The sequence below is a fragment of the Poromitra crassiceps genome, assembly GCF_964638095.1.
Source record: "Poromitra crassiceps genome assembly, chromosome: 3".
Taxonomy (NCBI): domain Eukaryota; kingdom Metazoa; phylum Chordata; class Actinopteri; order Beryciformes; family Melamphaidae; genus Poromitra; species Poromitra crassiceps.
Window position 1 is genome coordinate 39,978,748 of NC_139625.1, and position 26,870 is coordinate 40,005,617.

The following is a 26,870-nucleotide window of genomic DNA, read 5'->3' on the forward strand; positions in this document are numbered from 1 at the left end:
TTGGTTTTACCAGACATATTGAGGGAGGAATCATCATTTAACAACATAACATTGGGTAAACAGGGTATTTTAGAGCCAATGATATCTGATAAAATCAGTGCAATCTGTACCCAAAATGATCTTACACCTGAGCATTCCCAAAACATATGGATGTAGGTGCCAATTGACTTTTGTGGACATAGTAAGCAAAAAGGGGTGGCAGTTATCTGTAATTGGCAACACTTTCTAGGTGATATAATCTATGAATAATTTTATAATGTAACAGTTGATTATTATAATTGTGAGAAGTAGCAGAAATGTTCCTCCATACTCTTTTCCAGTCTATTATCAGTCCATAATCTTTCAAATCAATATTCCAGACTATAACAATTCCCATATAGCTTTGAGTATTGTGTTGCATCTTATACATGTGACACAAAACCCACCCCAGGCTGGGGAGTTTTAAGCATTTCCACCATTGGGTGCATTTTGAGAGGCTGATTCCATGGCACACCATAAGTGTGCATACTGTAGCCGTCCGGAGTTGCAAATAGAAAAAGAAGGATGAACCAGACAGATTAAAATCTCTTTTTAACTCTAGGAACGACTTTAATCCTTCATCATTCATAACATCCGGTAAGGTATGAATCCCTTGATGTTGCCACTGTGGGAAATAGATAGGTTTCTCCCCAATGTTCAGGTGGTTATTCCTCAATATTGGCGTATCGAGGTGCCAGATCGATCCCCAATCGCCAAGCTTTTCTACACAGTTCCATATAATTATGAATAGAGTGAGCAACAATTGGACCAAAGTGTTCAAGACAGTAGTGGTCAGATAAATCAGAAAACAGAGCATCTTTAAGTAGAAGTGGCGACACTATTTGTTTTTCAATCTCTACCCACGACACCTTAGAGTTATTATTGAACCAATTATTTAAAGGGCGAAGCATAAAGGCATGATAGTACAATTCAAAGTTTGGCACATTTAGACCTCCAGACATTCTATCATGCTGTAATGTAGTTGTTCTAATTCTAGGGAACTGATCTTTCCAAATGTATTTTGAGACACAGCCTTGAAGTTTGTCCCAAAATCCAACAGGTGGTGACAGTGGAAGCATACTAGCGAAAAAGTTTACTCTTGGCAGAATATTCATTTTCACTATTGAGATACGTTCAGCCAAGGATAATGTTAAATTGGCCCATTTATCAATATTCGCCTTTATAGAATTGAGCAAGCTTCTATAGTTTTGAGTAATAATTATCTCTAAAGATGGGTGTATATCTATTCCCAGGTATCTAAAGTTTTGTACAATCGGAATCTCTGTATGTGTGTCCAAATCTGTCATTGCTGCATTCAAGGGTAGTATTAGTGACTTAGTGAGGTTAATTTTATAGCCAGATATTGCACAAAATTTTGTAAATAAATCCAGGACAACTGGGAGTGTTGTAGGTACTTGGTCCATGAAACATAATACATCATCAGCATATAAAGATATTTTATGATGTGAATTATTAATTGTTATTGGTTTCACTGCCTCAGATAGTCTAATGCTTTGGGCTAACGGCTCGAGGGAAATTGCAAATAATACTGCAGAGGCGGGACAACCCTGTCTTGTGCCACGTGCAATAGGGAATTGTGGAGAGCACTGATTACCTGTTAGGACCATTGCTGTTGGATTATGATACAATATTTTTAACATATTCATAAAAGTATCACAGAATCCCATATTATTAATTGTGTACCAAAGATAAGACCATTCAAGCCTGTCGAACGCTTTTTCAGCGCCGACTGACATCACTGCACAAGGAAATTAACTTTTTTGACCACCTGCCAATATGGCTGCTAGATTTTAAAGTTACCAGCCAATTAGAATTTCCACTAGCCAAAATGTTTTTCTTGAAATAAACCAGAATATGAGTGGGTTAATTTAAGCATAAGTATCAGTAAGTGGCCCGGGATTCTCAAAGCCTGTGTTGAGGGTCACACGAACAAAAATGCACTCTTGAAGCTAAATAAATCCAAAACCAACGAGTTAATTATTTACATTTTTACTTCAATGTATAACAGTCATTTCTTACACATGAGATTACTTTTAGCCTTTTAGTCATAAAGATTATTGAAAGATATTCCATATTTCAGACTGAAATGCTATAATAGAAGTTATATATTGTACTGACTATTGGCCAGAATGACATGAACATTTGAACACTTATTCAGTGGGTATCTTGCATGTTGAGTTCAGGTGCACTACATTTTTTTTTTTTTTTTTTTGCAATTCCAATGCGGGCCACACAGGGGGCGCCCGCGGCCGTATTTTGCCCATGTGTGGTTTGGATCATTCACCCCACTTTCAGATTAATCTTGAGCCCCTCCTGTTTCTCCCTAATGCCCAAACTCCCTCTGCGACCAAGGCTTATCATGGTGAGGCTTTCCCCTGGCCCACAGAGCAGTAAGGAGGCTTATCATGGTGAGGCTTTCCCCTGGCCCACAGAGCAGTAAGGAGGCTTATCATGGTGAGGCTTTCCCCTGGCCCACAGAGCAGTAAGGAGGCTTATCATGGTGAGGCTTTCCCCTGGCCCACAGAGCAGTAAGGAGGCTTATCATGGTGAGGCTTTCCCCTGGCCCACAGAGCAGTAAGGAGTCTTATCATGGTGAGGCTTTCCCCTGGCCCACAGAGCAGTAAGGAGTCTTATCATGGTGAGGCTTTCCCCTGGCCCACAGAGCAGTAAGGAGGCTTATCATGGTGAGGCTTTCCCCTGGCCCACAGAGCAGTAAGGAGTCTTATCATGGTGAGGCTTTCCCCTGGCCCACAGAGCAGTAAGGAGGCTTATCATGGTGAGGCTTTCCCCTGGCCCACAGAGCAGTAAGGAGGCTTATCATGGTGAGGCTTTCCCCTGGCCCACAGAGCAGTAAGGAGTCTTATCATGGTGAGGCTTTCCCCTGGCCCACAGAGCAGTAAGGAGGCTTATCATGGTGAGGCTTTCCCCTGGCCCACAGAGCAGTAAGGAGGCTTATCATGGTGAGGCTTTCCCCTGGCCCACAGAGCAGTAAGGAGGCTTATCATGGTGAGGCTTTCCCCTGGCCCACAGAGCAGTAAGGAGTCTTATCATGGTGAGGCTTTCCCCTGGCCCACAGAGCAGTAAGGAGTCTTATCATGGTGAGGCTTTCCCCTGGCCCACAGAGCAGTAAGGTGTCTTATCATCGTGAGGCTTTCCCCTGGCCCACAGAGCAGTAAGGTGTCTTATCATGGTGAGGCTTTCCCCTGGCCCACAGAGCAGTAAGGAGTCTTATCATGGTGAGGCTTTCCCCTGGCCCACAGAGCAGTAAGGAGTCTTATCATGGTGAGGCTTTCCCCTGGCCCACAGAGCAGTAAGGAGGCTTATCATGGTGAGGCTTTCCCCTGGCCCACAGAGCAGTAAGGAGTCTTATCATGGTGAGGCTTTCCCCTGGCCCACAGAGCAGTAAGGTGTCTTATCATGGTGAGGCTTTCCCCTGGCCCACAGAGCAGTAAGGAGTCATCATGGTGAGGCTTTCCCCTGGCCCACAGAGCAGTAAGGTGTCATCGTGAGGCTTTCCCCTGGCCCACAGAGCAGTAAGAAGTCTTGCTGAGGGTACACTTTGACACTACTGGAGGGGATTGGCGTTGTGAACTTTCAGATACAGGACAGTCTGTCTCACTATTAGGCCAGCCTGCCACCCATAGCATAGAGGGCGGCAGTATGTTTGCCCTGGGAGACATGTTCCCTCTGATGCATGGAGTCGGTGACAGCGGTCAGGCTGGGTATACGGCCCCAGAGCAGCGGGGTCAGGGACAGATGTCAGTTATCACCTTACAGCCGCTAACTTCAATCTGGTGGCCTGTCCTCGCTGTCCCCTTATGCAGCACTGAGGGGGAAGATGAGGTTTGGGGTGTACGGTGCGTCACAGCTGCCACAGTATTTGCGTTATGTGACAGATTGCGACGACACACGGAACTGTGAGGACACACCGCTTATGCACATAAACACACACACACACACACACACACACAGCACCACATCACCGCAGACAGTGTCAATCCCCAAACACTCAAGGCATATGTCAGTCAGTTTTATGACACTGTTAGCGCTCCATGATAAATAGGAATTCTTGTCCGCATCATTGAATAGAGAGGGTTTCAAACTTCACATGAACCCTGCCTGAAAATGAAAAGCACGAGTGAAGATGGATTCTGACACTTCCTGGAGTGTTTGCAGCTTCCATCACTTTGATGCCATAATTACAGTATAGACAGGCAGATTTTTAGAGGGATATTATGCTGACTCATCCAAAAAGACAAAAAGAAATCCTGTTTAATCAACCAGTAACCCACAAAGTATTTTCTTTATATCTGTTTGTTTTATTCTAACAGTTTTATGCTGATGTATCTTAGTACCTCTGCCAAGCTACTGTATCTACAGCATTCAATCTAACTTGAATAATCAACAATCTCAACAATAGAATAACCCAGGAAAAGAAATCACAGCTGTTGAAGTCACAGATTTCTTCAAATCATTTCAGAATCAGAATAATTGTATTGATCCCGGGGGGAAATTGAGTACTTTTCAAGATGGCAGTAGACAGGGTGTGTGAATGCTGCATGTAATCTTTCCCCTGTGATCCGCAGCACTTATCCATCTCCAATGGAAATAACATCCAGGTGGACGCGTCCTTTATGCAGACCCTGTGGAACGTCCATCCCACCTGCTCCGGCAGCAACGTAGAGCAAGGTAGACGCCTCACGCAAAGCCCCAGCCTGCAGCCTGCTCTTTGGATGAACACCTTGGTTTGACTGTGTCCACCATGTTAAGTCTTCTGTTCTTCCTCCTCCAATAGGCTACCTGCTGGGTGGTCACGTGATGCGGCTGTTCCACGGTCACGACGAGGTGCTGACCATTCCAGGGTCGGACCAGAGCGAAGAGCAACAGAGGTGCGATGCACAGCGAGCCTAAGGACAAGCTAATGACAAGCCGCTTGCATGGCACCATAACCCCGACGTTACGTTTCTGATTTTTTGCTGTTCATCTGTCATTTATGTGACTAATTAGGTAGTTAATTCTGAACAATACTGTTCATGCTACATACCAAATTAACCAGCTGAATCTTGCGCATCGAACCATGACTTCCTTTTTCAGATCAGATCAACAGAGCAGAAGTTATAGCTGTCTTTGTACAAAGACAAAGACAACATTTCAGATTATTTGGCTTTTTCAAATGGCTTTTTATAATGGCTTTTTGGAAATCCGCCTAGGTATCTCCCTACAAAAACCACTGCCAAATACTCATGTTTTGGTATTTTTTCATCTTCTTTGAGTTGGGATGTGGTAAGGCCTGTGGCTATGTCTCCATTGGGTTTCTAGCCATAAATACAACAACCACAGGTAACTGTTTACACTCTAAAAGTGTTTTTTATTCTAGGTGAGAATCAACCACTGTGTTTGAGCTGGTGTTACTCAGGGTCACTAACACATAGAGTCATTCTGACACTTGGAACAGAAACTTCAAAGTCTTACCTTTCAGAAAAGGTCAGGCAGTTGTCTGTAACCCTAGCGGTTCAGCCACAGTAAGCATTATAGTTTGGGTATGTCGTCTTCACCATTTTCTTCAGAAATAGGTGGCTTTAGAAGAGGTTAATGAAAATGAGACGCAATAGAATAGGTGAGGTGTCGCATCTTGCCAATGGCAGAGCAACGACGCGGCATCGTGCCGGAGAGGTGTGTGCATTATACATGAGAAGCCGAGTGACCTGTGAGTTACCCGCACTGCCTTGACTTTCCGCCTCGCGGCAGAAAGAATGTCTCTGACCGCCATCGTGACACCTGGCTCTCCAGGGAGCCAAAAATGGCGACCGCGCTATTTTTATCTCACGCCTGCTCGGTGCTAACACGGATATGGCAAGCAGCAGAACAAATGGCACGCTGGGCCTGAAGTGGGTCAAAGCAGTGGGCACGGCCCGTCCACACTCAGCCAGGTGCGAGGAGATGTGCACACACACACATGCTGTACATACACACATGCTGTACATACACACACATGCTGTACATACACACATGCTGTACATACACACATGCTGTACATACACACATGCACACTCACGTCACAGTGTCTATTTTTAACACAGGACATGGCACATTTTCAGGGGGCAGATCAGACACACACATCGCTCATCAAGCTGTCACCAGGGGGCGATGAGCGATTTGTTTTATCTTTGGACCCAGTCAGCCATATCACTGACAGACACTGTTGCTGTGGGTTATCTGGGTGCACGTCTCAGTCTGAAGGATGTGATGCTGTAGTCTGCAGAATAAATATGGGCCATGTTTCAGCGTGTGCGTGCATGTGTGTGTGTGTGTGTGTGTGTGTGTGTGTGTGTGTGTGTGTGTGTGTGTGAGAGAGAGAGTTTTACATCATCCAAGCGAATATCACTGTGATAAATGGGAGGAAAGAGGTGGTGTCCTTCTAAGTCAGGATGAATGACCTTGACAATATCAGGGGTGGATATAGGCAGTAAAAGCATTCAGACATCCTGGCCACCCACTCACGCTCCTCTGGCCTCCCCAGGATAGTCAACTATGAGACGGGTAAAGCCGGTGCCAAGGCCAGGTCCCTGTGGAGGCTGGAGCCGCTCCGAATCAGGTGGGTGGTGCCTTACAATGATCTGTTACCCATCCCCCCCTCGTACCACTTTGATTTGGCTCTGCACTGTGGCCTCTCTCTCTCTCTCTCTCTCTCTCTCTCTCTCTCTCGCTCTCCCTGTCTACATCTGTGATGTCGCCAACAGCTTTGAAGTCTTTGACCCTGGCTATTTTGCAGCCTGACAGGGATGTTCCATCTCGTTCCATCTCGTTTCCCGTGTCAGATGCCATTATTTGTCACATCTACCGTGTTTTTGACCCCGTTTTGTTTTAATCCCAAACAACGGGGGAATTTACCAAATAGAAAGTGCATATAATTAGTCAAAATGTTCTAAGCTATTTGGTAATTATTCTACGCAGCCGCGTGACACACACTAGCTAATTAACCGCTGGCGGCGATGTTTGGATCAACTAATTAGTGAATATTAGGCTTCCAGGGCTTATGAGATTCAACTTTGTCTCCTTGTGTGTTTCTATGCGTGCCTCAGATTATTGTAATGTGCGGCCATGTTTGCCGTGTGTGTGTGTGTGTGTGTGTGTGTGTGTGTGTGTGTGTGTGTGTGTGTGTGTGTCCACGGTGACGTTGACAGCTGGAGTGGGAGCCACATCCGCTGGGGTCAGCCCTTCCGCCTACGCCACCTGACCACCGGTCACTACCTGGCCCTGACCGAGGACAGAGGGCTGGTGCTGCACGACCGCCAGAAGTCTGACACTGTCTCCACCGCCTTCTGCTTTAGAGCCTCCAAGGTCAGGATGCCACACACACACACACACACACACACACACACACACACACACACACACACACACACACACACACATGGTTCCTCAAGGTGACCTGGCTTACGAGGGATCAACCACCCACTTACTTCCCTGCTAAACGCCAGTGAGAAGACATTACAAAGCTCCCACCTCTAAAGCCTTACAAATGAAGCACCCACTCGCCTTGCACTGGAAAAATCTCTATTTTTCCAAGGACAATGGAAATTACATGAGTTATTGGAACAATGGAAGCTACACCATAGAGGTTAATTTAGCTGGAATTGCAGACTCGTCGCACCAGTCTTGACCATTCAGCCCTAGTCTGTGTAATGGAGTTTCTAGATATGGCCAGTGATTGCGAGTGACCCAATTAGTGACCCAGCCAATGAAGATCAATAGCATGTACCATAGAATACCGCTGAGGTCGTTTATCACTGGACTCATTATGCCATTTATGGCTTTCAGTTACACCTGATCCTAATGGGAAAGCACATACAATCCTCAGACTGGCTTTAGTCTGGCACAATAGGCTCAGCAGAAGATGATGTTGTTTGCAGGTCTCATTAAGAAGACATCTGTATGCAGTGCTTCTGTACAGTATGTGTGTATCATGCATGTGTTTTTCCTCCCCTGTGCAGGAGAAGCTGGAGCAGAGCCCCAAGCGGGACATTGAGGGCATGGGCGTGGCAGAGATCAAGTATGGCGACTCCCTCTGCTTCGTCATGCACGCGGCCACGGGACTCTGGCTCTCCTACCAGGCGCCTGATGTCAAGTCGGCCCGCCTGGGTCCACTCAAGAGACGAGTGAGCAAAAAACTAAAGACACGCACACCCCGCTGCATTGCCCTCAGCTTAGAATGCATGGCGGGTACAACAACAAATAAAGAAAGCAGATTCCTCAGAGCAGATAATTAGTCTATTCTCACGGTAATGAGTTGATTGAGTTGAGATAATTGTGTATTAGTTGGTAGTCATGCATCTCTCCCCCTGACTATACTGTAATATACTGAATATACCGTAAACCCTTGGCTACTGTGACAGAAGTGATAGGTAGGTGTGTGTGTGTGTGTGTGTGTGTGTGTGTGTGTGTGTGTGTGTGTGTGTGTGTGTGTGTGTGTGTGTGTGCGCGTGTGTGCGTGCGTGCGTGTGTGTGTGTGGTAATGTGTGTGACAATGTGTGCTTGCCCCTTCCTCCATTGTAAACAGAGCCAGATAGCCTGTAGTGTCAGCACCTGTGGTCCAGCAGCACAGCCTGGCTGGTGATGACTGGGGACGTTCGCTCTGGCTAATGGCTCCTCCCTCTTTGTCTTTTTAAATGACCTCTCCTGTCTCTCTCTCTCTCCCCCATCAAGGCGTGTCTCCATGCGGAGGGTCACATGGACGATGGGCTGACCCTGCAGCGCTGTCAGCACGAGGAGTCCCGCGCCGCCCGCATCATCCGGAACACCACATGGCTCTTCAGCCGTTTCATCAGGTGCGCTCATTATTACTCACCGGTACACGCAATGACATGATCACACAGAATGTCCCCTTAAACCAGGGGTGGTGAAACTACGGCCCGCGGGCCAACCGTGGGCCGCTGCCCATTTTTAAGTGGCCAGCCATGAATTTAGAAAAAAAAAAAAATGCTAAAAACGTTTTTTCCGTTTTTGTTTTAAAGTTTAAAATGGAAAAACTAAAACAAAAAAACTGATTCCCCCCATTTAGTTTTTCCATTTAAAACCATTGAAAATGAGTTATACTTGAGTACATTTTTAATACTGAAGGTTGGTGAAATTATCTCTGTCTTAACCTGTTGGCACAGGAAAAGAACATTTGAAAACATACAGAAATACCCATTGTAATAGGTGAGCACATCAATAAACTATGTGTCATATATTTATTTAGGTAGAAATACAATTTTTGATGGCACAAGGGTTTTCTGGTCTAATTTCAGTGTAGGTTGAAAACTGCCGCGCTAAATATTGTTTGGCCCGCGACTCCTTTTTCATTTTTCTGTATGCGGCCCACAACCAAAAAAGTTTGGCCACCCCTGCCTTAAACCACAGTCCATTTTGCTCCAGGGGTATCTGAAAACTGTTCTGTCACTACGACAAGTTCTGTAAGCACCTCACCGATGATGCTATGATTAATACAGATGAAAAAATACAGGATTGTTTTCTGCAAGGTAATTATCTCCGTGCACGTACAAATCCCAACCACTGCGCCGCATCGCCCATTTTACAGACGAATCCCAAAACCCAGACATCGCAAAACCCCACGGACCCCCATGCAGCCCAGATGTGTGACATCCCTCTAGATTGCGAACGCACCCAGCGGAAGAATAGGCTGTGTGCCTGCGGGGTTTGACTGAGTGAGAGGCCCAGGCCTCCAGACGGCTCACTCAGTGGCCCAGTCGAGCGTGTCCAAACGGCAAAGCACTGCAGCTGCATCGCCTCCACGCACGGCCAGCTGTGAGGGAGGCAAGCACTGCAGCTGCATCGCCTCCACGCACGGCCAGTTGTGAGGGAGGCAAGCACTGCAGCTGCATCACCTCCACACACGGCCAGCTGTGAGGGAGGCAAGCACTGCAGCTGCATCGCCTCCACGCACGACCAGCTGTGAGGGAGGCAAGCACTGCAGCTGCATCGCCTCCACGCACGGCCAGCTGTGAGGCAGGCAAGCACTGCAGCTGCATCGCCTCCACGCACGGCCAGCTGTGAGGGACGCAAGCACTGCAGCTGCATCGCCTCCACGCACGGCCAGCTGTGAGGGAGGCAAGCACTGCAGCTGCATCGCCTCCACGCACGGCCAGCTGTGAGGGACGCAAGCACTGCAGCTGCATCGCCTCCACGCACGGCCAGCTGTGAGGCAGGCAAGCACTGCAGCTGCATCGCCTCCACGCACGGCCAGCTGTGAGGGACGCAAGCACTGCAGCTGCATCGCCTCCACGCACGGCCAGCTGTGAGGGAGGCAAGCACTGCAGCTGCATCGCCTCCACGCACGGCCAGCTGTGAGGGACGCAAGCACTGCAGCTGCATCGCCTCCACGCACGGCCAGCTGTGAGGGACGCAAGCACTGCAGCTGCATCGCCTCCACGCACGGCCAGCTGTGAGGGACGCAAGCACTGCAGCTGCATCGCCTCCACGCACGGCCAGCTGTGAGGGACGCAAGCACTGCAGCTGCATCGCCTCCACGCACGGCCAGCTGTGAGGGACGCAAGCACTGCAGCTGCATCGCCTCCACGCACGGCCAGCTGTGAGGGACGCAAGCACTGCAGCTGCATCGCCTCCACGCACGGCCAGCTGTGAGGGAGGCAAGCACTGCAGCTGCATCGCCTCCACGCACGGCCAGCTGTGAGGGACGCAAGCACTGCAGCTGCATCGCCTCCACGCACGGCCAGCTGTGAGGGAGGCAAGCACTGCAGCTGCATCACCTCCACGCACGGCCAGCTGTGAGGGAGGCAAGCACTGCAGCTGCATCACCTCCACGCACGGCCAGCTGTGAGGGACGCAAGCACTGTAGCTGCATCGCCTCCACGCACGGCCAGCTGTGAGGGAGGCAAGCACTGCAGCTGCATCGCCTCCACGCACGGCCAGCTGTGAGGGACGCAAGCACTGCAGCTGCATCACCTCCACGCACGGCCAGCTGTGAGGGACGCAAGCACTGCAGCTGCATCGCCCCCACGCACGGCCAGCTGTGAGGGAGGCAAGCACTGCAGCTGCATCGCCTCCACGCACGGCCAGCTGTGAGGGACGCAAGCACTGCAGCTGCATCGCCTCCACGCACGGCCAGCTGTGAGGGAGGCAAGCACTGCAGCTGCATCGCCTCCACGCACGGCCAGCTGTGAGGGAGGCAAGCACTGCAGCTGCATCGCCTCCACGCACGGCCAGCTGTGAGGGACGCAAGCACTGCAGCTGCATCGCCTCCACGCACGGCCAGCTGTGAGGGAGGCAAGCACTGCAGCTGCATCACCTCCACGCACGGCCAGCTGTGAGGGACGCAAGCACTGTAGCTGCATCGCCTCCACGCACGGCCAGCTGTGAGGGAGGCAAGCACTGCAGCTGCATCGCCTCCACGCACGGCCAGCTGTGAGGGACGCAAGCACTGCAGCTGCATCACCTCCACGCACGGCCAGCTGTGAGGGAGGCAAGCACTGCAGCTGCATCGCCTCCACGCACGGCCAGCTGTGAGGGACGCAAGCACTGTAGCTCCATCGCCTCCACGCACGGCCAGCTGTGAGGCAGGCAAGCACTGCAGCTGCATCGCCTCCACGCACGGCCAGCTGTGAGGGAGGCAAGCACTGTAGCTGTATCGCCTCCAAGCACGGCCAGCTGTGAGGCAGGCAAGCACTGCAGCTGCATCGCCTCCACGCACGGCCAGCTGTGAGGGACGCAAGCACTGCAGCTGCATCACCTCCACGCACGGCCAGCTGTGAGGGAGGCAAGCACTGCAGCTGCATCGCCTCCACGCACGGCCAGCTGTGAGGCAGGCAAGCACTGCAGCTGCATCGCCTCCACGCACGGCCAGCTGTGAGGGACGCAAGCACTGTAGCTGCATCGCCTCCACGCACGGCCAGCTGTGAGGCAGGCAAGCACTGCAGCTGCATCGCCTCCACGCACGGCCAGCTGTGAGGGAGGCAAGCACTGTAGCTGCATCGCCTCCAAGCACGGCCAGCTGTGAGGCAGGCAAGCACTGCAGCTGCATCGCCTCCACGCACGGCCAGCTGTGAGGGACGCAAGCACTGCAGCTGCATCGCCTCCACGCACGGCCAGCTGTGAGGGACGCAAGCACTGCAGCTGCATCGCCTCCACGCACGGCCAGCTGTGAGGCAGGCAAGCACTGCAGCTGCATCGCCTCCACGCACGGCCAGCTGTGAGGGAGGCAAGCACTGCAGCTGCATCACCTCCACGCACGGCCAGCTGTGAGGGACAAAGTTACGCACGGCCAGCTGTGAGGGACAAAGTTACGCTGCTCCCGGTCCCCTTATTTGCTGCCAAATGGCCCGCTGTCCCCCAGGTCAGACTTCTCACCCTGTTCCAAGCCCCCCCCCCTCCCCTCTCGCTTATGACAGGAGCTATTTTTAGCATCCCGGCGGAAATCAACGTTCCAGCATGGACCGGGTGGCTGAACATTGTGCTAGTCATCACAGCCTCTCAAGTCCGCTTACCTCCTAATCAGAGTGTCTTTATTGGCGGTTCATTGCATTTGGGGGTGTAACGAATAAGAGCATTGTGAAAACTAATGATTGCTACATTAAGAACATCAATGGGGAGCTTGCATTCTTTTGGCAGCTATCTCTTAATGAGGTTTTTCTCCATTGTTGTGAATATACTCTTTGACAGAGTGTCTCCCTGTCCTCTTGTCTGCCACTGTGTCCCAATATTGATGTATCCTCTCTCTGTTCGCCTGCTCCCGTATCTCCCTGTCCCAGAGACCTGGACTGTCTGGGGATTAAGAATAGAGTATTGGTGGCCCTGCCTATCGAGGAGGTGCTCCAAACCCTCAATGATCTCATCACCTACTTCGAGATCCCCGACGCCGAGCTGGAGCACGAAGAGAAGCAGATCAAACTTCGCTCCCTCAAGAACCGACAGAACCTCTTCAAACAGGAAGTGAGTTTCAGCGTTCAGGAGAGAGCAGGAAAACTCCCCTGAGTTATAACACTGAGAGAGAGAAAAAAACAGCAAAACCCCTGGAGTCAGGAGTTTCAGTTGGATTGAGGCAATTTTAGAAAGTGGCTACACATGAGGCAAGAGCAGCAGCAAAGTTGCTAAGACAAAGTATTTTAAAGGCTAAAGCAATTGATTCTTTGTAGCGTGTTTCAATGCTACATTGTATTTGGAGGTATGAGCAGTGTCAGCACTTTTGAGGTTTATAAGTTTTCCTGGCTGACACCGGTGCACCGAAGCTTTCACCTAAGCCTCTCTAGGTCCTAAATTGCTTTCATCAATTACAAAATGTCAGCTGCCTTCCTGAGTGCTGGTGATGTCAGGTTTGCACCTCCAAACTTTCCTTACTTCAAACTAACAACAGCGTGAACGTGTCACCATGTCCTCCAGCAATGATATGATAACATAAATGCATGTAAATAAGCTGAGCGGAATATTTATGTCATGTTTACATAACATTGACATTGACATTCACATACAATAGTGCTTGTTAATCTCGTCAAATCATGCCAATTTAATAACCATGCTAATTTAATATTCAATAATTCATCTTTGAGCCTACTTACCTCCCTATCTATATTAATATACCAAAATAGCACTTCTCTGTCCCACCCCTTATATATTACATTTAGAAGGTCAATTTGTCATTGTTGACAGCTGACTCATGACTTTCCCTGGTATTATAAATCATCTACAATTTCCACTTTGTCTTTTACGCCCACCATTTAGCATATCTGATCACTATAGACATTTCCCCTGTCATATAAATCACCATGACATGGCCACCATAGGGTTATACAGTATTCAAGATGGTTAACTAATTAAATACTGTAAACATTTCACCAATAGAGGGAAAATTAAACTCTCATTCGAATGAGTCACATCAGTAATACATGATGTATTTCGAGGGGAACATTTCAAATTTGTACAGTGTGCAAAATTTAAGGAACCAATTGTTTTCATCTGCATCTGACTGAGGTTGATCTATCAGTTGAAATCATACATTTACCTGGTTTGTCTATTTTTGGGGCAAAGAACGTGGCGCTGGGCCACCGGCCCTGCCGGGGTCATAAGATGGAAAAGTCAGGACAGTCCCTCAGTCACAAGTCAGGACAGTCCCTCAGTCACTCACTTAGTGATTTTAGTGCTTAAAGGACCGTAGCTAGGTGGAAGGTGGAAGGTGGGTCGGGATTCGAGGGGTGGGTAGGATTAGTGCAGTCCTCTGATTTCTTTTTCTTTTTTCTTTTACACCACACACAATTTAAAACTACCAAAGAGGATTAGGACCACTTAATGTATAATAACAGAATTCTGAGATTAAAGTACTGTCAGAATTTTGAGAAAAAAGTCAGAATTCTGAGATTAAAGTCAGAATTCTAAGAGTAAAGTCAGAAATCTGATGATGATGTCACTGATGATATTACTGATGTACTGGAATTTGAATGTCTGGGGTCCCTGTTGTGGCGTCAAAGTGGCATCACAAGCCAAAAAACTTGCTTATGTCTCTTAGGGCATGCTGACTCTGGTGTCCAACTGCATCGACCGGCTGAACGTGTACAACAGTGCGGCTCACTTCGGGGAGTGTGCTGGTCCAGAGGCCGGGGCGGCCTGGAAAGACATCCTCAACCTGCTCTATGAGCTGCTGGGTAAGAGCTGCAACTAGTGTCCCTTCACACCTCGTCTCCCTGAAGCTGTTTTACACCACACACCACACACAGGCACGCATGTACGCATGCACACACACTGGCACTCATTCCCTACTGTAATCAATCTCGGGAGACGCGAGGCGTCGTTTGAGGATAAAGTACCATCTAGCTCTGAGCTGCAGTTCTGCTCTGTCACTCATGTAAAGGCGAGGGAGGGAGAGAGAGAGGGAGGGGGGAGAAAGAGAGAGAGAGAGCGTTTAGTGGCGATGTAAAACTGTGCTGACCCGGCATTTAATCAGCCGTTCCCAGAATTCAGTACCCCCAACACACACATACACACACGCACGCACGCATGCACGCACGCACGCACGCACGCACGCAAGCACGCACGCACGCACGCGCATACACAAAAAACACACACACACACATACTTGGACACACACACTCACTCAGCTGGAACAAAGACTGGATGACATGTGGGGTATTGCATACGAAAGAGATTTCAGGTTTATGTGAAGTGCTTCCAGGGCATCAAGCCAGCAAGATCAGTCTTCACGCACATGCACGTGCACACACACGCACGCACGCACGCACGTGCACACACACGCACACACGCACGCACGCACGTGCACACACACACACACACACACACACACACACACACACACACACACACACACACACACACACACACACAGAGCCAAATTGGGGTGTCCCCTGCTGGACAGATGGCTTTGTAATCCATGAAGGAGCAGGGGCATCACTTCTCATCATTGTCTTTGGTGGCTGATTTTGTGCTTTCCCTGGTCTCTATTCTATAGCCCAATGTCATCTGCCCTGGTCTCTATGTTCCTATAGCTCAGTGTCATCTGCCCTGGTCTCTATGTTCCTATAGCTCAGTGTCATCTGCCCTGGTCTCTATGTTCCTATAGCTCAGTGTCATCTGCCCTGGTCTCTATTCTATAGCTCAGTGTCATCTGCCCTGGTCTCTATGTTCCTATAGCTCAGTGTCATCTGCCCTGGTCTCTATGTTCCTATAGCCCAGTGTCATCTGCCCTGGTCCCTATGTTCATATAGCTCAGTGTCATCTGCCCTGGTCTCTATGTTCATATAGCTCAGTGTCATCTGCCCTGGTCTCTATGTTCATATAGCTCAGTGTAATCTGCCCTGGTTCCTATGTTCATATAGCTCAGTGTCATCTGCCCTGGTCTCTACTGTATGTTCCTATAGCTCAGTGTCATCTCCCCTGGTCTCTATGTTCCTATAGCTCAGTGTCATCTGCCCTGGTCTCTATGTTCCTATAGCTCAGTGTCATCTGCCCTGGTCTCTATGTTCCTATAGCTCAGTGTCATCTGCCCTGGTCTCTATGTTCCTATAGCTCAGTGTCATCTGCCCTGATCTCTATTCTATAGCCCAATGTCATCTGCCCTGGTCCCTATGTTCCTATAGCTCAGTGTCATCTGCCCTGGTCTCTATGTTCCTATAGCTCAGTGTCATCTGCCCTGGTCTCTATTCTATAGCCAAATGTCACCTGCCCTGGTCCCTATGTTCCTATAGCTCAGTGTCATCTGCCCTGGTCTCTATTCTATAGCCCAATGTCACCTGCCCTGGTCCCTATGTTCCTATAGCTCAGTGTCATCTGCCCTGGTCTCTATGTTCCTATAGCCCAGTGTCATCTGCCCTGGTCTCTATGTTCCTATAGCTCAGTGTCATCTGCCCTGGTCCCTATGTTCCTATAGCTCAGTGTCATCTGCCCTGGTCCCTATGTTCCTATAGCTCAGTGTCATCTGCCCTGGTCTCTATGTTCCTATAGCCCAATGTCATCTGCCCTGGTCTCTATGTTCCTATAGCTCAGTGTCATCTGCCCTGGTCTCTATTCTATAGCCCAATGTCATCTGCCCTGGTCTCTATGTTCCTATAGCTCAGTTTCATCTGCCCTGGTCTCTATTCTATAGCCCAATGTCATCTGTCCTGGTCTCTATTCTATAGCTCAGTGTCATCTGTCCTGGTCTCTATTCTATAGCCCAGTGTCATCTGCCCTGGTCTCTATTCTATAGCCCAATGTCACCTGCCCTGGTCTCTATGTTTCTATAGCTCAGTGTCATCTGCCCTGGTCCCTATGTTCCTATAGCTCAGTGTCATCTGCCCTGGTCTCTATTCTATAGCCCAATGTCATCTGCCCTGGTCTCTATGTTCCTATAGCTCAGTGTCATCTGCCCTGGTCCCTATGTTCCTATAGCTCAGTGTCATCTGCCCTGGTCTCTATGTTCCTATAGCCCAATGTCATCTGCCCTGGTCTCTATGTTCCTATAGCTCAGTGTCATCTGCCCTGGTCTCTATGTTCCTATAGCTCAGTGTCATCTGCCCTGGTCTCTATTCTATAGCCCAATGTCATCTGCCCTGGTCTCTATGTTACTATAGCTCAGTGTCATCTGCCCTGATCTCTATGTTCCTATAGCTCAGTGTCATCTGCCCTGGTCTCTATGTTCCTATAGCTCAGTGTCATCTGCCCTGGTCTCTATGTTCCTATAGCTCAGTGTCATCTGCCCTGGTCTCTATGTTCCTATAGCTCAGTGTCATCTGCCCTGGTCTCTATGTTCCTATAGCTCAGTGTCATCTGCCCTGGTCTCTATTCTATAGCCCAATGTCATCTGCCCTGGTATCTATGTTACTATAGCTCAGTGTCATCTGCCCTGATCTCTATGTTCCTATAGCTCAGTGTCATCTGCCCTGGTCTCTATGTTACTATAGCTCAGTGTCATCTGCCCTGGTCTCTATGTTACTATAGCTCAGTGTCATCTGCCCTGGTCTCTATGTTACTATAGCTCAGTGTCATCTGCCCTGGTCTCTATGTTACTATAGCTCAGTGTCATCTGCCCTGGTCTCTATGTTCCTATAGCTCAGTGTCATCTGCCCTGGTCTCTATTCTATAGCCCAATGTCATCTGCCCTGGTCTCTATGTTACTATAGCTCAGTGTCATCTGCCCTGGTCTCTATTCTATAGCCCAATGTCATCTGCCCTGGTCTCTATGTTCCTATAGCTCAGTGTCATCTCCCCTGGTCTCTATGTTCCTATAGCTCAGTGTCATCTGCCCTGGTCCCTATGTTCCTATAGCTCAGTGTCATCTGCCCTGGTCCCTATGTTCCTATAGCTCAGTGTCATCTGCCCTGGTCCCTATGTTCCTATAGCCCAATGTCATCTGCCCTGGTCTCTATGTTACTATAGCTCAGTGTCATCTGCCCTGGTCTCTATTCTATAGCCCAATGTCATCTGCCCTGGTCTCTATGTTCCTATAGCCCAGTGTCATCTGCCCTGGTCTCTATGTTCCTATAGCCCAGTGTCATCTGCCCTGGTCTCTATGTTCATATAGCCCAGTGTCATCTGCCCTGGTCTCTATGTTCATATAGCCCAGTGTCATCTGCCATGTTCCTATCCATCTTATTTTTGAATGCCTCGCTGTAAAAAGATTATGGGTGCAAGGTCCGGTCTAGAACGTGACTGACCTTCCACAATTTAGAAGCTGGTTGTTAACGTTACTTGTCGGCAGAGGGTCTGCGGCGCTCGTACTGAGCGTATTTTTGACGTGGTGTCGTGCAGCTTTGAGCGATCAAAGCTGCTAAGAGACAATACAGGGACAAATTAGAGGACAATTACAGCGGCTGTGACTCACGGCGAATGTGGAGAGGGCTGCAGGCGGTTACGGATTATAAACCCAAGTCTGACACGATCTCGGACACCTCCGCCTCTCTACCGGACGATTTGAACAACTTTTTTGCCCGCTTCGAGGCTCATAACACGGACCCAGTCACATCAGTGCGGAGCCCGCCCGATGTTATAGACCTGCAGGTGACTCAGGATGATGTAAGTAAAGCGTTTAAAAGCGTTAAGGCTCATAAAGCTGCCGGCCCAGATGGAATTGCCTCTCGTGTCCTTAAGACATGCTACAACCAGCTGTCCTGGGTCTTTACTGACATATTTAACCTGTCCCTGTCATTGTGTGTGGTCCCATTATGTTTCAAAGAAACAATAATTGTGCCCATTGCTAAGATAAAACCTGTCACCTGCCTTAACGATTACCGCCCCGTTGCTTTGACTTCTGTTATCATGAAGTGCCTGGAAAAACTGGTTATATCTTACATAAAAAGCATTATTCCTGTTAGCATTGATCCATTACAGTTTGCTTACTGTTCAAACAGATCTGTTGATGACGCTATCGCTCTTGCTTTACACACTGCCCTGGTACATCTTGAGAAGAAAAACACTTATGTCAGACTACTGTTTATTGATTATAGCTCCGCATTCAACACTATTGTACCATCAAAATTGTTGTTGAAACTTAGGGGCCTTGGTCTGGGCAGCGCCATCTGTTACTGGCTATTTGACTTTCTGACAGGCAGACCACAATCTGTGCGCATTTGTAATAGATGTTCATCTATCATTTTCACCAGAACCGGCGCGCCCCAAGGCTGCTGCCTCAGTCCTCTGTTGTACATTCTGTTTACCTTCGACTGTGTCGCCAGATTTGGAAATAACATCATCATAAAATTTGCGGACGACACCACAGTGATCGGATTAATAACCGACGGTGATGAGAGGGCCTATAGGAGAGAAATAGAAGATCTAACCCTATGGTGCCAAAACAACAACCTCTCTCTAAACACCAATAAGACCAAAGAAATCATTGTTGACTTTAGAAAGTCCAAAGTCATTCACACCCCCATTTCCATCAACGGGTCATCTGTCGACATAGTCGACAGCTTTAAATTCCTGGGCACACACATCACAAACACACTCACATGGTCTCTCAACACCAAGTGCATCCTCAAGAAGGCACAGCAGCGACTGTACTTTCTGAGGCGCCTTAAGAAATTTGGCTTGAGCACCAAAGGCCTTGTGAATTTCTATCGCTGTACCATAGAAAGTGTTCTGACAGGGTGTATCACAGTGTGGTACGGCAACCTGACCGCCCAGGACTGCAGACTGCTGCAGAGGACTGTGAAGACAGCAGCTAAAATCATCGGCACAGAACTACCAAACCTCCATAACATCTTCACCACTCGCTGTAAAATGAAAGCCAAAAACATTATCAAAGACACCAGCCACCCCGCTCATACCCTGTTCTCACTCCTCCCTTCCAAAAAACGCTACCGGAGCATCAAATCACACACCACCCGTCTCAGTAACAGCTTTTTCCCTCAGGCAGTCAGGCTGCTGAACAGTTGACTCACACACACTGCAACGCACTGTCACTTTGTTGTGCACCATTACTGTACTGTATTGTATTGTGGTTTGTGTTATGTCTACACGTACTGTGTACAGACATGTCTGTATCACGTGTAGCCTACATAGTTATGTAGGTCTACACCCTTTTTCTGTCGGTCTTTGTGACCATGTCCTTGTGTATGTAAGGCTGAGGGTGCTCAAAGCATAAAGAATTACATTGTATTATACATTGTATTATACATATGACAATAAACTACTTGAACTTGAAACTTGAACTTGTATTTCCTTTTTCCGGTGAAAAAAGTTGTCACAAAGTTGTCAAAGGTTGTCACAAAGAAATAACACTCGTTTGACGACTTATTTGAGGGAATGCAATTATGTTACTGTAACTGTCACGTCCGCTAACCTGTTGCTCTTAACTCATTGAGTGCCAAGGACGTCGATCGACGTCAAAGTAAATAGTGACGTAGAGTGCCAAGGACGTCGATCGACGTCAAATGCGTTTTTTGATGGTGGGACGTGGATGAAAGCCTCAGGCATCTCCTGTACAAATATGGGAGCTATTGAAGGTGTATAACCTATTTTACGGACTCATTAGGTGGCGACAGTGCTCTCCAGATTAGAGACAGGTCCGGAGAAACAGGAGGAAAAAGCTGTGATCAAAGAGAAACCGATGCATGCTGCAGCCAGAGCCATATAGATTGCTCTGTCTGGAGCTGACGTTGGCTGCGAACAGGAGTCAATCCGCGCCCACAACTGAGCCCCTCTGTCTCTGTCTGTCTGTCTGTATAGTTTCTCCACACGATTAGCCGCCAGAAAAGCAGCACCCGACGCCAAACCATTCAGCAGTCCGGTTTGGCTCTTCCGTGTCGCGCTGGGAGCCGCCCGGCACACAAAAACGGAGCACTCCGAAAATAGAGTGGGTGCGTGAGGCTGTGTGTTAGTGTGGGGAGGAGTTTGCAGCTGAGGGGGGGAGAGGGGGGTGGGGCACGCAGGGCATCACACGACTACACCACGTCACTACATCAGAAAATATTATCTTCAGACTCAGTGAATGTGCTTGAAATGCTGCATTTCACAAAAGGCGGAATATCTCAGCTAATAATTTGAAACGCCTGTATTTGCTCAAAACGACCTATCTTCTCCGGCTCATAACTAAAGAACGGAAAATGGTATCAATAAACTTTTTTTTGCTGATGATACAATAGAGCCAGCTCGTTCTTTGTGCGTGTTCGGTGTTTACATATTAATATGACACAATATTCTGTGGGCCTCGAGAAATCACTGAAAACGCTCTGAAAACTCTGGCACTGGGAGCGTCCGTTCTCCAAAAGTGGCTGGCACTTGTCGTAAGAATTTTCCTACTTACTAAATAACCAACTCTATTTGCTTAAAAGAATCCATGATTTATTATACATGTGCGCACATGGAAGTATCCCTCTACATCTCATATCTCGTAGCTGTAATACTTCCAGTCACAAGGGTGATCACTCTATTTAAAGACACGAAGTAGGAGGAGGTGGAGACTATATTAACATACAAAGGAGGAGTTTACTAAACCACTCCTTCTAGCTTAATTTTGGATTATCTTACGACAATTCCTCCCTTTTGTTCATCAGAACATTATTTTCAAAATTACATTACACAGTTAATAACACAATTAATACATTGGAAACTTATTATTCACTAATACAGTGATATATACAAAGAATGGAAGATAGCTGACCCTCCTCCTGCTACCTAGTACAAAAAGTGTATTTGTACCTATTGAAACCTATAGCTAACAGTTGTGTATTGGATGAAATCCTCTACATCTAATTTATTGATCAGAGTTGGGACTAAGTCATTGTATATGGTAGTTCAAATGTAGTCCAGTTGCACCTTAAAGTGTCACTAATTCCTATTCTAAGCTTAAGTCATTCTCCAATGGTTACTGTACAGTCTCAATCTCAGGTCTACTTCCTGTCAAATCCTTTGGTTACCTGAACATTATTTTTGACTGACACAACGATGCACTTCTCAATGAAATATGGTATTACAAAGGTCTCTATGCAACCCTCCAGGTTCATAGCTATTATAGTAATGTATTTCATAAGTGAAAAGTGCTTGGCTGTCCCAAAGCTTCCTAATAACTTTATATTAACCTATGTCAAATACAAATCTCAGTTTCTGCACATCTTACCAGTAAGTTAATTTAAGTCACAAGTCACAAGTCTCATCAGTTGAAAGTCCACTTTAGTCTGTCAAGATCCCACTTCTGATCATTCCTCTCTATGAAAATCAATCACCACATTGTAGTTACATTTTTCTGCATAATGTAACATTTAATCTAATATGAAGCCTAACTATTCTTCCAGCTTAATTCATGAGGCCTGATGCCCAAGCTCCAATTAGCTTGGAAAGACTCTGTTATAAATACCAAGATTTATAACCTCTACCCTCACGCCCTATTGTCCCACATCAGACGTCACAAATCAAGGTGCCATATTCGGCCAAATACCCTCCCCTCTTTCTTACTAGGGTGAGGTAAAAAGACGCAAATAGGTATTCTAACTAATCTAATCATGAACTTGTAGGGAAAAACCCCGATCTAGGGAAAAATACTTGGCGAGCCTACAAGACATGGTTCGTCCTAAATGTACCACGTGATGCAATTCTAACACTCCCTAGGGTGATTGACTCTCCAACATAACAACTAATCTACAATATACAGCAGGTTATATGACAGAAATGAAAAAATACAATGAAATACAATAAAATAAAATAAAATAGAATAGAAAATCATGAAAATAATCAAAATAATCATACAGAAATATTTCCCAAGGCTAGTTATCTATAACCAGCTAGTTACTGTCACGTATAATTACTTTCATCTGTTGTAAATATACCAAAGACATGAAATATACCAAAGACAAAATAAAAGTAGGCTACAATCTAATGTAACCAATAACAATTACTGAAACATTAGTATGCCAAATGCACACCAATTTATCGCCGGTCTAAAACAAACAAAAGTAACCTGATGACATCCACCTTCTTGATTTCCCTCAAATTCCATATTTATCATTTACTGTTGTCTAGGCCACAATATTTAATTCCCCACCAAACACATATTCTAGTTACTAACTCAATAGTTGTGACAAAAAGATGAACTATGGATGAGGTAGCCATACCTTCCCAGGGTGACAAATGTTTCCCTTCCAATAGTAATTAACATTACAACCACAACAAAGACAATGAACTCGTTTAAAGCAGTATTTCCCTCTTACTGGAGTTATTTGAATCTCACTGTAAGGCTATCAAAAGGAATGGGTAATAATAATATGAATGTCTACTTTCTTACCTATAGTCTTGCATTAATCATATACTGTATAATGGATGTCATTAGGTTTCTCTATCTCTACAGATGTGTTTAGTTCAGACAACTTGCAAATTCGATGTAACAACATTGTACATACTGGGAACACTTCTCAATAATCACACTATAATTCTGCAATATTTATATGAAATATGTCTTTTCTTCTGGCGTCCACATGTTTTTCCTGTGGAACTCTTCTTTTTCTCCTATATACAATTCCGATTCATTCACAGATAGCACCCAGAAAACAATGTGATTTTCATGTCTATCACAACCAATCTGCATCTGACCTAAGTATTGTAGATACTGGAATATTATCTCTCATCCATGTCAAGCTCTCCATGTAGTAGTCTGTGAAATCTCGACCATCCAAGTTCAGACGCATAATGACACGGAGAAGCGTGCAGCTCTTATTGAAAGAGTACGTGGGTCTCACCATTACTAGAGTACACAGGACACTTCCTGTGATTCAGCCAGGCACACACAAGGACCTCAGAGCCCTGAAGTGACCTACATGACAAGGTTGGAAGTCTCGAACATGAGCGTTGGAGTGAAGAGTGCCGCTGTCAGTATGGTGTGATAGGCTACTCTTCCGAGACCACATACAGCTCGCTATACAGAGGTGGTGCCAGATCTGCTTCCTGTCGTCCTGGTTGGTGATGATGCCGTGCTCTTTAGGGTCAGGATGATGACATCGGTGGTCACATGACCCATCAGCTCAAGTGACACTGCTCCTCTCTGTCATCACCGTCATGTTGGCCTCGAACCTCGAACCGGTTGCGTGTAGTTGATGTTCCCTCATGGCCCCTCCCTGGACGATCCCTCACCAGGCACACGATGATGACGATCCGATGACTTTCTGGCCGCAGATTACTCGCTATGGCCTCTGTCTGTGTCACCTATAATGAAAGTATATATCTTAGTGCAGTATTCCTGTTTAGCTTCAATAGATTACATTGGTATTTCACTTAAAGTCCGTTCTCCTTCGTAAAAGAGATAAGAACTCAATTTTCCTCCTACTCCATAATGCACACACTAATTTCTACTATATGTACAATAAGAACGCTACACCTGTTTGTGTCTCAGCACTCCAATGTGTGATCCTGTGTTCTTTCCTCCCGTCGCGTGTAGCCGAACGGAGCAAGACGATCCCCATCAGTCCTCCGTCTGGTTAGCAAGTCTGCAATGCAACCAAACCTAATATCAACTTTCAATTATAATCTGATTGCCTGTAAACAATATTGAGTTCGCACAGTGCTAAAATGGTGTTTGCACTCTACAGATATAACCAATTAAAGATAATACTTTTTAAAGATCATTTTAATACCACTTTAGGTAAACTTGTACACCCAACTGGTGATGAAATTTCCACACATTACATTACATTACGTAATTTGGCAGACGCTTTTATCCAAAGCGACACCACCATGGAAACTATAAACACATTCTCATTTCAACTTACAATGCACACCACATTGAAATGATCACTTAAATTGCTATTCTAACAACTTATTTACATGGCAACACACAAACACAGGTTCTCATTTCCGTTCATTTGACATTAACAGCATAATTTGTATTAAGAATGATTCATCTCACCTCTTAAATTGATTCCTCTTCAATATTACCTGCCATGGATTTGGTCCTCTCCACGACTATTTGTCCAATAACTTTGGTTATAACAATCAACTTTTCATAGTTAGTTATGACTTAGTTAGTTTGGTTAGTTATTAGTTTGTCATCAAACCACATGCCCCCAAACACACTTGGATTTAAAGTTTGCCTCACCCAACAAACATTTTCATAATTATTGTACATATTTACATGAGCTCATTTCGGTCAAGTCAATTCAACAAGTCCAGTCAGCAGTCTTTCGAGTCAGAATACCTCCCTCTGATCATCACTTCCCTCCAAGTCTCTCCAAGTCTCTCCAATCTGCAACAATATTTCCTTGCAACACATCACAATGAAATAAATCATATCTTCTATAAATCCTATAAATCCTATAAATCCCCCCTTCTGAAACTCCTACAGATCTATATCTAGAGTTTCACTCTCTTCATTCTGCAAATAGAAATTCTATACACAGATATTATTTAATAAGAACCCATTTCATATCTTTGTAAGTTTATTATTTCATTTATAATTTGGCACTTAACATATCTATATATCATACTTAGGCTGTAGCTTTAAGTTCATGTTCAAATGTAATATGATAAGTAGTTTTCCACTTACCATGTTAAGCACTGCATTTAGATCCATCTCACTTCCGCTTCCAATCACTTATTCATCTAACGCCTATTATGGCATTTATCCAAAATGACTTCTAATATTTCTTTTATGGTACCTTCCTCTGATCATTTGTAATAGAAACGTTATAATAGACTACTTTTAACCTACGATACTTTCAATCTATCGTACAGAAGATTGCAGTTGTTCCTGCTGGACGCAGTTAACCTATTTATGGCTTTGAGAAAGTACCTTCGCTGTATAAACAAACACCTATTATTCTTTTGTTTTGTCAAGCCCCCTGGCTCAGCAGCCCTCCAGCTGTTGTCTCCCAGTCAACTAGTGTCTGTTTGCACCTTATCACTATAATCACACTTCTATTAAGTGCAAATTTCACTGCATCTTGATTTCTTGCGAGACACATGGCTTGTATATTTTTTTAATTTTGAGACTACTTATCAGACTAACGGTAATAATGATAGATTTGGAAAGTAGTAAATGTCTGCAAATCAAAGTAACTTTATAATGTTATTCTAAATGTTTGTTCAGAAAACGACTTCTCTTATTTTCCTCAGGCAGTGAATGAGCCATTCAGGCCATTTGCATATAAACATGCAATTTGGGCAACAAAGTCACCTCTGCTCCTTTTAACTCTCTGTAACAGATTTAAGCAGACAATTATAGTTAGTCATTGCAATCACAAATAATGGAACATCTTTCTATTAAGATTAATCTCACAGTTACTCTAAGGTACATTTTTCTAAATAAGAGTGATTTTTGCTCAATCTTACCTCCCTCAGGATGTTGATTTGCCAGATCTTTCCATCAGCATTGTTTCAGACCATGTCTCTTTCATAATGTAAATTTACCTCCAGTGGCTTCTTCTCATCCTGCACATGGCCCTTTGATCTTTTATCAAAGTCTATTTTGCCTCTAGTACCCCCTATGGCTAAAGTGACACCTTCTCAGGCCAGAGTTTAGTGAGCCATCTGTTGTGCCCCAAATACTATCTAATCCCACATGTTTACAATTGGGTGGGGTTGGGAACCATGCAAGACCCCCTTAATGAATATCCCATAAAGTGTAAAGATTTATAAAAAGTTATAAGAACAATTTAGTACAAATGTATTTTCCTAAGACCATTGGGTTATTATAATCTTTCTGTACTCCATTCAAGTTAATAGATTTCCCCCAATAGCCTACAATATGCACTTATTTCCCCATGCAGGTCACCCTGCTTACCATCCTTTAGAATGTTAATGACCTCGCACCTCCCTCTGGTGCCCTCAGATCCTAAACTAAAGTTGTTTACTTCCTAAAAATCATTCTCAGATTTTCAAATTAGGATATTCTTTACTCTGTTCAAATA

The 26,870-nt window shown here is 46.2% G+C and overlaps 1 protein-coding gene across 1 annotated transcript in view; it reads left to right on the forward strand.

The window, feature by feature from the left end:
• LOC310773104 (ryanodine receptor 3) overlaps positions 1–26,870 on the forward strand; it is a gene marked incomplete at both ends in the record, with an annotated part of 192,734 nt that overhangs the window by 50,370 nt on the left and 115,494 nt on the right. The window contains 8 exon segments of the mRNA XM_083633021.1: positions 4,626–4,728; positions 4,835–4,928; positions 6,560–6,634; positions 7,224–7,380; positions 8,034–8,198; positions 8,746–8,867; positions 12,807–12,987; positions 14,555–14,690. Coding sequence (XP_083489147.1) covers positions 4,626–4,728; positions 4,835–4,928; positions 6,560–6,634; positions 7,224–7,380; positions 8,034–8,198; positions 8,746–8,867; positions 12,807–12,987; positions 14,555–14,690 — 1,033 coding nt within the window.